This window comes from Oncorhynchus mykiss, chromosome 18, assembly GCF_013265735.2.
Source record: "Oncorhynchus mykiss isolate Arlee chromosome 18, USDA_OmykA_1.1, whole genome shotgun sequence".
Taxonomy (NCBI): domain Eukaryota; kingdom Metazoa; phylum Chordata; class Actinopteri; order Salmoniformes; family Salmonidae; genus Oncorhynchus; species Oncorhynchus mykiss.
Genome location: NC_048582.1, coordinates 61408826 through 61422056, shown reverse-complemented (window position 1 = coordinate 61422056; position 13231 = coordinate 61408826). Strand labels below are relative to the sequence as shown.

The 13231-nt window shown below is 45.0% G+C and overlaps 1 protein-coding gene across 1 annotated transcript in view; it reads right to left on the bottom strand.

Moving 5' to 3' along the window:
* LOC110496656 (alpha-catulin) overlaps positions 1-13231 on the bottom strand; it is a 108309-nt gene that overhangs the window by 22984 nt on the left and 72094 nt on the right. The window contains exons 5-11 of the mRNA XM_036953442.1: positions 9011-9100; positions 8492-8662; positions 7574-7774; positions 6040-6126; positions 3417-3575; positions 3030-3122; positions 532-682 (exon numbers count right to left, since the gene is read on the bottom strand). Of these exons, the coding sequence (XP_036809337.1) occupies positions 532-682; positions 3030-3122; positions 3417-3575; positions 6040-6126; positions 7574-7774; positions 8492-8662; positions 9011-9100 (952 nt within the window). The remainder of the gene's footprint in view (positions 1-531; positions 683-3029; positions 3123-3416; positions 3576-6039; positions 6127-7573; positions 7775-8491; positions 8663-9010; positions 9101-13231) is intronic.

Genomic DNA, 13231 nt, shown 5'->3' with positions numbered 1-13231 from the left:
CCCCTGTAACTATTCTCCAGGTCATTACTGTCAACTTACCTGCTAAGGGTAAAAAAAAAAGATATAAAAAAAAGACTGCCCCACCCAATCTCTCCAACACGTCCCTCCCACCAGGGGGACCGTCCCAGGCCAATAACCCCCCCTCTCGTCCCACCAGGGGGTTGGCCCCACCCCACCAGCCCCTCCTCCTACCAGGGAGATTGCCCCACCCAATCTCTCCAACACGTCCCTCCCACCAGGGGGACTGTCCCAGGCCAATAACCCCCCCTCTCGTCCCACCAGGGGGTTGGCCCCACCCCACCAACACCCCCTGCCCCTCCTCCTACCAGGGAGATTGCCCCACCCAATCCCTCCAGCACACCCCTCCCACAAGGGGGACCATCCCAGTCCAACAACCCCCCCTCTCCTCCCAACAGGAGGCCTGTCCCAACCCAACCAAACTCCTCTTACCACTTATTCTCCCTCCCCTCTCCCAAGACCGGGAGGCCCACCTTGGATGCCCATTACACACACATACACACACACACACACCTCGGCGGCCCTCGAACACGTCATTGATCTCCCGGAGCAGCACGCCCATGTCACAGAGCTGGGACTCCCAGGCCTCACAGAACACATCCAGGTTCTCCTTGGCAATCTTACTGGATGGGTGCAGGGCCAGCGTCTGGGCTGCAGAAATGATCTGAGAGGATGGAGGAGGGAGGGAGCGAGAGATGGGGGAAGTAGATATGTTTTAAATTTGTATTGGAGTGGTGAAGTGTTTCGATAAGGTGCACAGTACAAACCTTAAGTGGAGCTATTACAGTGTTACTCACACCAGTAGCTATCCAGACCAGTTGATTCTTTGAGGGAAAACTAACAAAGGATCCAAGAAAATGATTAGACAGCCTCACCCCCATACAATCTCTCCAACACCCCCATTACAGAATGGAATCAGGCCTCATTCTCATAGAATGTTGAACTAGTCTATGAGCAGAGACACATGATCATTTCCTCTCAGTGTGGGGGCTGATTGTGTGAAATGGAACCAATCTTCAGCAAGCCGAGCAGGGGGCATGGAATCCGTTTTGTCTCCCAGTTTTCTAATTATGTTTGGTCTTCCAGGCCGTTGGGACAGATGCTTCATTATCTGCTGCTGGGAGTGTTGTGGAAAATGTGAAGACCCGCCCACAGTAATGTCAGACACTGCATGACCCAGCTGTAATGACTGAGCTAATAGGTTCATAGGTCAATCAATAAGGTCACAGAGGAGGAGCCTCCGCCCAGGGAGGGTTAATACTGGTGTGTGTGTGTATGTGTGTGTGGATGTCTTTCAATGGTAATAAAGAGACACCTGTGGGTAATTACCAATTAAATGCAACACGCCGGAGGTGATGCACTCTGACTTGTGTGCGTATGGTTTTCTGAGTTATTTCTCCCCGTATCAGATGAAGTCATCTTTATGTCGGTTTCTGTAATAGTTGGCTGTGTTTAAATGGATGGGGGTGAAGCTATAGGGGACAAGATGGCAGAGAATGTGCTGACAAACCTTGATAATGGAGAAGTTGTACAGCTTAACAACAACATCAGGGTGGAGTTTCTAGCACAACGTGTATTGTGCTACGTTACCTGTCAGAGTGTGTTACGTTACCTGTCAGAGTGTGTTTGTTACCTTACCTGTCAGAGAGTGTTACGTTACCTGTCAGAGTGTGTTACCTTACCTGTCAGAGTGTGTTACCTTACCTGTCAGAGTGTGTTACCTTACCTGTCAGAGTGTGCTACGTTACGTGTCAGAGTGTGTTACCTTACCTGTCAGAGTGTGTTACGCTACCTGTCAGAGTGTGTTACGTTACCTGTCAGAGTGTGTTACGTTACCTGTCAGAGTGTGTTACCTTACCTGTCAGAGTGTGTTACGTTACCTGTCAGAGAGTGTTACCTTACCTGTCAGAGAGTGTTACGTTACCTGTCAGAGAGTGTTACGTTACCTGTCAGAGTGTGTTACCTTACCTGTCAGAGTGTGTTACCTTACCTGTCAGAGAGTGTTACGTTACCTGTCAGAGTGTGTTACGTTACCTGTCAGAGAGTGTTACGTTACCTGTCAGAGGGTGGGTGTGTGTTTCATGTCACGGGGGTGGGTGGGTGTGTGTTTCCTGTCACAGGGTGCGTGGGTGGGTGTGTGTTTCCTGTCACAGGGTGGGTGGGTGGGTGTGTGTTTCCTGTCACGGGGGTGGGTGCGTGTTTCCTGCCAGAGTGTCTGGGTGCGTTTCCTGCCAGAGTGTCTGGGTCCGTTTCCTGCCAGAGTGTCTGGGTGCGTTTCCTGCCAGAGTGTCTGGGTGCGTTTCCTGCCAGAGTGTCTGGGTGCGTTTCCTGCCAGAGTGTCTGGGTGCGTTTCCTGCCAGAGTGTCTGGGTGCGTTTCCTGCCAGAGTGTCTGGGTGCGTTTCCTGCCAGAGTGTCTGGGTGCGTTTCCTGCCAGAGTGTCTGGGTGCGTTTCCTGCCAGAGTGTCTGGGTGCGTTTCCTGCCAGAGTGTCTGGGTGCGTTTCCTGCCAGAGCATCTGGGTGCGTTTCCTGCCAGAGCGTCTGGGTGCGTTTCCTGCCAGAGCGTCTGGGTGCGTTTCCTGCCAGAGCGTCTGGGTGCGTTTCACTGCCAGAGTGTCTGGGTGCGTTTCCTGCCAGAGTGTCTGGGTGCGTTTCCTGCCAGAGTGTCTGGGTGCGTTTCCTGCCAGAGCGTCTGGGTGCGTTTCCTGCCAGAGCGTCTGGGTGCGTTTCCTGCCAGAGTGTCTGGGTGCGTTTCCTGTCAGAGTGTCTGGGTGCGTTTCCTGCCAGAGTGTCTGGGTGCGTTTCCTGCCAGAGTGTCTGGGTGCGTTTCCTGCCAGAGTGTCTGGGTGCGTTTCCTGTCAGAGTGTCTGGGTGCGTTTCCTGCCAGAGTGTCTGGGTGCGTTTCCTGCCAGAGTGTCTGGGTGCGTTTCCTGTCAGAGTGTCTGGGTGCGTTTCCTGTCAGAGTGTCTGTTACCTGTCAGAGTGTCTGTTAACTATCAGAGTGTCTGATACCTGGGGGACAGTGACGTGGAAGGTCTCCTCAGCGTGCATACAGGTGATCTCCAGAGGCTCTGTCCCTGAGACGTGACACAGCAGACGACACGTCTGGAACAGAACAGACAACATCAGCGTCTAACATCAATATGACTGGATATGAGCAGCAGACAGACCAAGATATATTTTCCAGATATTCAACTGGAAAATAAATACAGGTCTCCAAAGCCAGTACCATGTCCATACACCTCAGCCATAGAGATGGATATGATGGACTTTTAAAAATTTAATTAAATAGACTTTGTGGTTAAATAAAATGATATAAATTAAATTCAACAAAGGTGATTTGATCAGGGAGATTCAACAGACTTAAGTTAACCTCCCCAGCCAGCGAGCCTCGCTCACCTCCACCAGCTGTTCCTTCTGCTCTGAGAGCGTGCGGGCGTACTCTGCTACGGCCTCCAGGTTTCCCTCGCCCCCTGAGGCCTTCAAGGCCCGCAGAGGCAGGTGTTCTGCATGCAGCTTCAGCAGGTCCGCCGCCCGCCCCACCGCCACCTTATGGAGCTGGACGGAGGGAGAGGGGAGATGAAAATGGGTATACATACAGTGCCTTGCGAAAGTATTCGCCCCCCTTGAACTTTGCGACCTTTTGCCACATTTCAGGCTTCAAACATAAAGATATAAAACTGTATTTTTTTGTGAAGAATCAACAACAAGTGGGACACAATCATGAAGTGGAACGACATTTATTGGATATTTCAAACTTTTTTAACAAATCAAAAACTTAAAAATTGGGCGTGCAAAATTATTCAGCCCCTTTACTTTCAGTGCAGCAAACTCTCTCCAGAAGTTCAGTGAGGATCTCTGAATGATCCAATGTTGACCTAAATGACTAATGATGATAAATACAATCCACCTGTGTGTAATCAAGTCTCCGTATAAATGCACCTGCACTGTGATAGTCTCAGAGGTCCGTTAAAAGCGCAGAGAGCATCATGAAGAACAAGGAACACACCAGGCAGGTCCGAGATACTGTTGTGAAGAAGTTTAAAGCCGGATTTGGATACAAAAAGATTTACCAAGCTTTAAACATCCCAAGGAGCACTGTGCAAGCGATAATATTGAAATGGAAGGAGTATCAGACCACTGCAAATCTACCAAGACCTGGCCGTCCCTCTAAACTTTCAGCTCATACAAGGAGAAGACTGATCAGAGATGCAGCCAAGAGGCCCATGATCACTCTGGATGAACTGCAGAGATCTACAGCTGAGGTGGGAGACTCTGTCCATAGGACAACAATCAGTCGTATATTGCACAAATCTGGCCTTTATGGAAGAGTGGCAAGAAGAAAGCCATTTCTTAAAGATATCCATAAAAAGTGTTGTTTAAAGTTTGCCACAAGCCACCTGGGAGACACACCAAACATGTGGAAGAAGGTGCTCTGGTCAGATGAAACCAAAATTGAACTTTTTGGCAACAATGCAAAACGTTATGTTTGGCGTAAAAGCAACACAGCTCATCACCCTGAACACACCATCCCCACTGTCAAACATGGTGGTGGCAGCATCATGGTTTGGGCCTGCTTTTCTTCAGCAGGGACAGGGAAGATGGTTAAAATTGATGGGAAGATGGATGGAGCCAAATACAGGACCATTCTGGAAGAAAACCTGATGGAGTCTGCAAAAGACCTGAGACTGGGACAGAGATTTGTCTTCCAACAAGACAATGATCCAAAACATAAAGCAAAATCTACAATGGAATGGTTCAAAAATAAACATATCCAGGTGTTAGAATGGCCAAGTCAAAGTCCAGACTTGAATCCAATCGAGAATCTGTGGAAAGAACTGAAAACTGCTGTTCACAAATGCTCTCCATCCAACCTCACTGAGCTCGAGCTGTTTTGCAAGGAGGAATGGGAAAAAATGTCAGTCTCTCGATGTGCAAAACTGATAGAGACATACCCCAAACGACTTACAGCTGTAATCGCAGCAAAAGGTGGCGCTACAAAGTATTAACTTAAGGGGGCTGAATAATTTTGCACGTCCAATTTTTCAGTTTTTGATTTGTTAAAAAAGTTTGAAATATCCAATAAATGTCGTTCCACTTCATGATTGTGTCCCACTTGTTGTTGATTCTTCACAAAAAAATACAGTTTTATATCTTTATGTTTGAAGCCTGAAATGTGGCAAAAGGTCGCAAAGTTCAAGGGGGCCGAGTACTTTCGCAAGGCACTGTATGTGGTATTTTTTGTGCATCTGGCTGCACAATGGTAATAGGAAGAGAAAACAATAGTAAGACAGAAAGAGAACAAGGAGGAGAAAGAAAGGGCAGGGTAGAGAGAAAAAGCGTGAGGGGGGGGAGTGCCAACGGAGGGAGGATAAGGAGAATACGTAAAAGTGGGAGAGTGCTTAGGCCATATTAAAGAGAAAGAAGAGCAAGAGATCTGAACAAATTGTGATGAGAGCAGGGTTGGGTCATTTACTATCTAAATGTAATCTGTTACAGTTACCTTTCCAAAATTGTAATCAGTAACGTAACTTTTGGATTAACTAAACTCAGTAATGTAATCTGATTACTTTCAGTTACTTTCCCCTTAAGAGGCATTAAAAGAAGACAAAAAGGATCCCTCAAACACATCTGGTGTGTCGTCATAGTGGTTTCTGACTTGTGGTCAGACTCGCTCAGGTGGGACAAACTTAGACTTGCTATTTTTTTCAATACTGAATTGAATGAGAAAAAAAGAAAGGTGTCAATGTATTTTTTCCACAAACATCCTTTTTGATTTTAAAAGTAATCCCAAAAAAGTAGTACATTTTTTCAAATGTATCTAAACTGATTACAACATTTTTGCTGGTAACATAACCGATTACAGCTACAGGTATTTGTAATCAGATGATATGTAATCAGTTGCATCCCAACCCAGTTGGAGAGTACAGAAAACTCCGGACAGATCTGATCTAGGACTGAACCACTTGGCATGTCAGACAGTGATGCATTCTAGTTAAGACCGCAGGGTTACAGGACTCACCTCTCTGCGGAGTTCGTGAACACTTTGGCAGGTCTTCAGTATAGACAACTCCATCTCCTCCGAGGCCTCTTTGGCATTGAGAGACAGCTGCGATGAGGAAAATATTCAAATAAATAAGTGAGGGGAAAAAGATAAGAGTAGTCGTCACATAAATCATGCACATGATGCCTGGGATGTGGCCTGCCTTAGCAGGAGAAGAATACGAGATTACACAGCCCTGCTCATGCCCTGTGTGTGTCTGTGTGTGTGTGTGTGTCTGTGTGTGTGTGTGTGTGTGTGTGTGTGTGAGAGAGAGAGAGAGAAAAGGTAGAGTGTGAGTGAGTGAAAGAGAGAGATCCCTTCTGCATCATCAATATCCTGTAAAACACAAGTTTCAGACACATGTTCTAAGGGCAAGGGGACAGGTGGAAAGGCACTGTAGTCAGACACGATTACAGCAATGTGTCAAAACTATGTAAAAACCAAAAAACTGTCAAGCAGAATTCACCAGGGTCCAGTTTTTCAAAAGTGTTCTATCTGGATTTCAGCTATCGGAAAGAATTAAACGCAAAATAAATAGAATGAATGAATAGAATGGATGAATCATTGGACTCCCATTGTATTTCAGTGCATTTAATCCTGAAATCCAGATAGAACACTTTTGAAAAACGGGGCCCTGATGATTTGTCTCTGACCCTCTCATCACCCTCTCTGTTTCTACTGAAATAAGTAGAGAAAAACACCTCATCTCACTGCTCTGTTTCTACTGAAATAAGTGGAGGAAAACGAACAGGCCCTGGGATCTAGCTAGTGACACACGTTGTAGAAATGGGTCTCACTAGGGAGCCAATCATTCAACGTGCCGTAGCTCTGATTCCATTCAATTTGTCAATGGAACTGTGGCCTCTATTTTCACACATATATACAACCTTAATGATGGAAAAACACATTGTGTGAAAGCCACACGCTATGGAGTCCAAGGAGCCTCCTCTCAGGGAGGTGTCGAGAGAGCGAGAACAATGTGTTCCATGTAATCAATGGAGTCAAGTGAATGGCCATTCATACGATGAGGCTGACTTCAGGGCCGTATCCACAAAGCATCTCAGAGTAAGAGTCCTGATCTAGGATCTGTCCATATAATCAAAACTGATCCTAGATCAGCACTCCTACTCTGAGATGCATTGATGGGCCCAGGACTGGTTTAAGACCTATAAAGAATGAAGGAAAATAGCACTGTATAGCCAGCCGTATGGGAGGGTGGTGTGAAAAGGCTGGATATTATTTTGTTCTCCTTCACATTATCTATAAACCTAGCAACAGTACACAAGGTCATGTAGCTAAGCAACAGAAAGGAAGTGAAGGAGTGTGCGTGTCTGTGGCCATCTACACACGTGAATGCGATGTACATTTTCATGCATGCTAAAACATGACCTACTGTACCCGTGCTCTTAATCATGTAGACGTACGAGTACATATCTACATGTGTGAGTACATGTATACACGCGAGTGTACAAGTATTTACATGTGTGTGTATGCCCAGTTTATGCCAACATACCGCCTCCCTCCAGGCTGCGATGAGCTGGTCAGTGTCCTGGCGGGCGAGCTGGCAGAGCTGCAGGATGCCCTCTCGGTGCTCGTGGCTGGTGTAGGCCGAGTCAGTGAAGTCCTCCGTCCTCTCCACCACCGCCTCCAGCTGGTCAAACAGAGCCTGCTGGGGCAGTGAGTACAGACCCTCATGCAGACCTTCCACGTTGGACTGGGATCACAGACAGAGACACAGTAATGAATACAACAAATTATTTGTCATGCCAATAAAGCATTTCAATTGAATTGACACAGAGTGACAGAGAATAACATTCAAAAGCTCTATGACAAGCTACTGGTAATTCAGGTTGACTAGGGATAATTGACTTATTGTAAAGAACTGGTGCCGAACACCTGGCGTGCTTCCTGTTTGTATGTCCAGGCCTGTTGTCTGTGCCCAATAATGTTTGTGCCATGTTTGGTGCGGTTACCATGTTGTGCTGCCATGTTGTGTTGCTACCATGTTGTTGGCATGTGTTGCTGCCATGCTGTGTTGTTGTCTTAGGTCTCTCTTTATGTAGTGCTGTGGTGTCTCTCTTATGGTGATGTGTGTTTTGTTCTATATTTCACATTTTTAATCCCAGCCACCGTCGTTGCAGGTGTTGTTTTGCTTTTTGCTAGGCCGTCATTGTAAATAAGAATTTGTTCTTAACTGACTTGCCTAGTTAAATAAAGGCTAAATAAAAATAAAATAAATATCTTGTGGATAGACTATGTGAACATAAATGGTACCCAAATTACACTAGATTGTAGTTCGGGGCTAAACTAGATTAGTCCAGGCCTAAACCATCATACTGTAGTTACTATATTAGAACTATATTACAATGTAAAGTGGAAAAAAAACAAACAACATATGTAATCATAAGGAAGTCCTCCCCTGTTGTCCCACCTTGAAGTCCTTGATGCCGGTGTAAATGCTGAGGGGTAGGACCTTGGTCTCCCCGCAGGGCCGGGCGTCCGTCACGATCTCCATGACCTGCTCCAGGGCGAAACGCATGCGGTGAAACACGGCATCTTTGTTGATACGCGCCGACTCGCAGTCCGGGTGTCTGAGACACGTCTACAGGGAGAGAGACATGGTTTTACAACTGAGGCTACATTTACACAGGCAGCCCAATTCTGACCTTTTTTACCAATCATAGCAACTCTTTTGCTAATAATTTGGAAAAGTATCAGAATTAGTCTGCTTGTGTGGCAGTCCATGTTCAGAGTCAAGTGTAGTAATACAGTCTCTATGCCTCACATCTACTAAACACAAAAACAATGTTTTAAATGGGAAGTTAGGCTGTTTTGAAGCAAAAAACTATGGAAATTCACGAGCACCAGAAGGACTAATTTTACCCATTCAGTAGCAAGTTTTTCCAGTCCACAGGTTTAATCTACTACATTAGCAGCAGTATGTACACACCTTGGACGCAGTGAGCAGCATCATGGTGCATTTCTCCAGCACTGCTCTGGCTGCTGCCATCCTGGCCTTCTTATTCTCATCCTTCAGGTCCTAATGGACAGAGACCAACACTGGACAGTTACAGAAGCGGTCTCGGCTGGTTCCCAAACTTCTCTGATTTGTGAGTGTGGGCCAGTTGTGAGACACCAAATAGACAGAACCATTTTAAGCCACAACTCAGTCTTGCTAAGAAGAACTGGCTTTGACCTACCAGGGATCTGGACCAGAGCCATGATTGAAGAATAAAATAAATACATGGCTCTGGTCTGGACTAGTGGACCAATTAATGCAAGGGGTCAGTCATTCAAAACAAAGCATCCCCCACACTTTAAACGCACACAGAGCATATCCGTACCATGTGGAAGAACCGTCAGAGTTCTCGAGCTAAGTTTAGTTAAGGTTTAGTCCTCCGGCCATCAGCGTTATTACTCATAGATTAACCTGGTGAAGCACGACTCAATGCAGTAGATATCTCAGTAACATCCACTGACTCGCTCATCTCTGTGTTTCAAAGACTAAGCATTTAGTGTGTGGTCCAGGAGGTGGACTCAACTTCTCTCCAGGCACAGAGCCATGTCTTTTATACTGATAACAAGTTCAAACAGGTGCCATTAATACAGGTAACGAGTGGAGGACAGAGGAGCCTCTTAAAGAAGAAGTTACAGGTCTGTGAGAGCCAGAAATCTTGCTTGTTTGTAGGTGACCAAATACTTATTTTCCACCATAATTTGCAAATAAATTCATTAAAAATCGTACAATGTGATTTTCTGGATTTCTTTTCTCATTGTCTGTCATAGTTGAAGTGTACCTATGATGAAAATTACAGGCATCATCTTTTTAAGTGGGAAAACTTGCACAATTGGTGGCTGACCAAATACTTTTTTGCCCACTGTATATATCATTGATTTAATAAAGCCTCATACACACATGGCCTCTTGTTTTCTTAAGGAAGCTCCAAGATGCAGTTTTTTCCAATGTAGCTCAGAGCTGTGATTGGCTCAGTGTTCTGACAATCATGTGGACCCTAAGTCACTACCAAGTCTAAGGGTAGCGCTAGAAAATTCTAGCCCCTTGGGTGCTGCCATAGTTACATTAGAAGCGCCCATCCAAGAAGACTCAAGGTCATTGACCACAGATAAAATTGCGTTAAATCACATTATATGTACAGTACCTTTGATTGGACTGATCATGTCAACATCACACTTTCAAAATCTTAGCTAGCAGTCATCATCATGAATCAAGTCAACAATCTACTGGCAAATCCTTGTCATATGAAGAGAAATACCGAAGAGAAATTAGATAAAACGTATTGGTGCTCATCGGCCATAAACATTACACAAGTTGGAAATCGCAAATTCAACAATGAGTGGTTTGGAAGGCTCTTTTCCCAGTTTAATGTGATAAACATTCAACCTTGGCCATGCTGTTAATGAAGCATGATTTGTGTGGCACTCAAAGCAACTTAACTCGGGAAAAACTTGACTAAAGTGAGTTCAAGACAACTAGGAAGCCGGGAATAAACGAGCTCCGACTGGGAAAATACGTTTTGAATGGTCATCCAACTCGGGAATTGTAAATCCAGCCTATTTCTAGAGCTACGATCTGAAGATCAATGACATCATCATGATTCAACCTTGTTTCTCTGCTGCTGCATAAATTATGTTATATTCCAGGGAGATATGTATACTGTAGCTAAGAAAGTAATACTAAGTGTATGTTGTGTAGTAAGATGTTAGTAGCCCAGGTGCTTCACCCTAATAATTTGGTATCTTTTTTACCCCTCTTAATTCCACCTACTGTTCTGACTTGGTGGTGCACATGTAGCCTATAACCTGTTTTAGATAAATGTAATCATCAAAATTTGTAAGAGCCTTCATGTCTGCTTATATGCGCCTTTTATTTATCCTACAGTTCTGACTTGGCGTCCAGGGAGAACACTCAGAACGGCCCATGTTCTGAATTCTGTCGTTGTATATTTCAAAAGTGCTAAACAAAGTTATATTGACTACATCCATCCTAACTCGCTCATTGTTTTAATCAAAATGGATTGCCGCTTATCACCTTATGCCATAGTTTGTTCATCTCAATTGTCATTAGAAACCACATTTGTTTAAGCAAGTCAGCCATATCAGCTATATTTTTTTTAAAGGCAGTAAATGAGGCTGAATTAACTGTTTCTGCCAAATAAGGCTCCGCTGATAGACAGGTGTAGCAGTGGTAAGATGTTGGGACAGCTTTATGTAGGCTCTAACAGTTTGTGGCCACCATTTGTCACTGTTATAGTGCAATTAAATGTATTGTTTAGTGTTGTGGCTTTGCTGGCAAGCATCCCACCTTTTTATTTTTTTGTCCCACCAAGATTTACATGCTAAAATCGCCACTGCTCACCAGACATGTCACCACCGACTGAGCATGTTTTGGATGCGTACGCCAGCGCGTTCCAGTTTCCGCCAATATCCGGCAACTTCGCACAGCCATTGAAGAGGGGTGGACAACATTCCACAGGGAAGTTATAACTTTCTGGCATCATTATTTCTTGAAAACGTGTACATACAGTCGTGGCCAATTTTTTTTATTTTTATTACAAATATTAATTTTCACAGTCTGCTGCCTCAGTTTGTATGATGGCAATTTGCATATACTCCAGAATGTTATGAAGAGTGGTCGGATTAATTGCAAAGTCCCCCTTTGCCATGCAAATGAACTGAATCCCCCAAAAACATTTCCACTGCATTCCAGCCCTGCCACAAAAGGACCAGCTGACATCATGTCAGTGATTCTCTTGTTAACACAGGTGTGAGTGTTGACGAGGACAAGGCTGGAAATCACTATCAGGCTGATCGAGTTCGAATAACAGACTGGAAGCTTCAAAAGGAGGGTGGTGCTTGGAATCATTGTTCTTCCTCTGTCAACCATGGTTACCTGCAAGGAAACACGTGCAGTCACCATTGCTTTGCACAAAAAGGGCTTCACAGGCAAGAATATTGCTGCCAGTAAGCTTGCACCTAAATCAACCATTTATCGGATCATCAAGAACTTCAAGGAGAGTGGTTCAATTGTTGTGAAGAAGGCTTAAGGGCAACCAAGAAAGTCCAGCAAGCGCCAGGACCGTCTCCTAAAGTTGATTCAGCTGCAGGATCGGGGCACCACCAGTACAGAGCAGCAGGCAGGTGTGAGTGCATCTGCACGCACAGTGAGGCAAAGACTTTTGGAGGATGGCCTGCTGTCTAGAAGAGCAGCAAAGGCAGCACTTCTCTCCAGGAAAAACATCAGGGACAGACTGATATTCTGCAAAAGGTACAGGAATTGGACTGCTGAGGACTGGGCTAAAGTCATTTTCTCTGATGAATCCCATTTCCGATTGTTTGGGGCATCCGGAAAAAAGCTTGTCTGGAGAAGACAAGGTGAGCGCTACCATCAGTCCTGTGTCATGCTAACAGTAAAGCATCCTGGGACCATTCATGTGTGGGGTTGCTTCTCAGCCAAGGGAGTGGGCTCACTCACAATATTGCCTAAGAACACAGCCATGAATAAAGAATAGTACCAATACATCCAGGAACAGTTTGGTGATGAACAATGCCTTTTCCAGCATGATGGAGCACCTTGCCATATGTTAAAAGTGATACCTAAATGGCTCGGGGAACAAAACATCGATATTTTGGGTCCATGGCCAGGAAACTCCTGAGACCTTAATCCCATTGAGAACCTGTGGTCGATCCTCAAGAGGCGGGTGGACAAACAAAAACCCACAAATTCTGACAAACTTCAAGCATTGATTATGCAAGAATGGGCTGCCATCAGTTAGGATGTGACCCAGAAGTTAATTGACAGCATGACAGGGCGGATTGCAGAAGTCTTGAAAAAGAAGGGTCAACACTGCAAATATTGACTCTTTGCATCATGTAATTGTCAATAAAAGCCTTTGACACTTATGAAATGCTTGTAATTGTACTTCAGTATTCCATAGTAACATCTGACAAAAATATCGAAAGACACTGAAGCAGCAAACTTTGTGAAAATGTATATTTGTGTCATTCTCCAAACTTTTGGCCACGACTGTACAAAGATGTATGTACAGTATGATGTTTTTACAACTTAAATTGGTCGCTAGAGGGTTTGTTTGACACTCAACAGCCCGATCAACTCTATGCGAAGAACATGTGTGGCACTGCATGAGTCAAA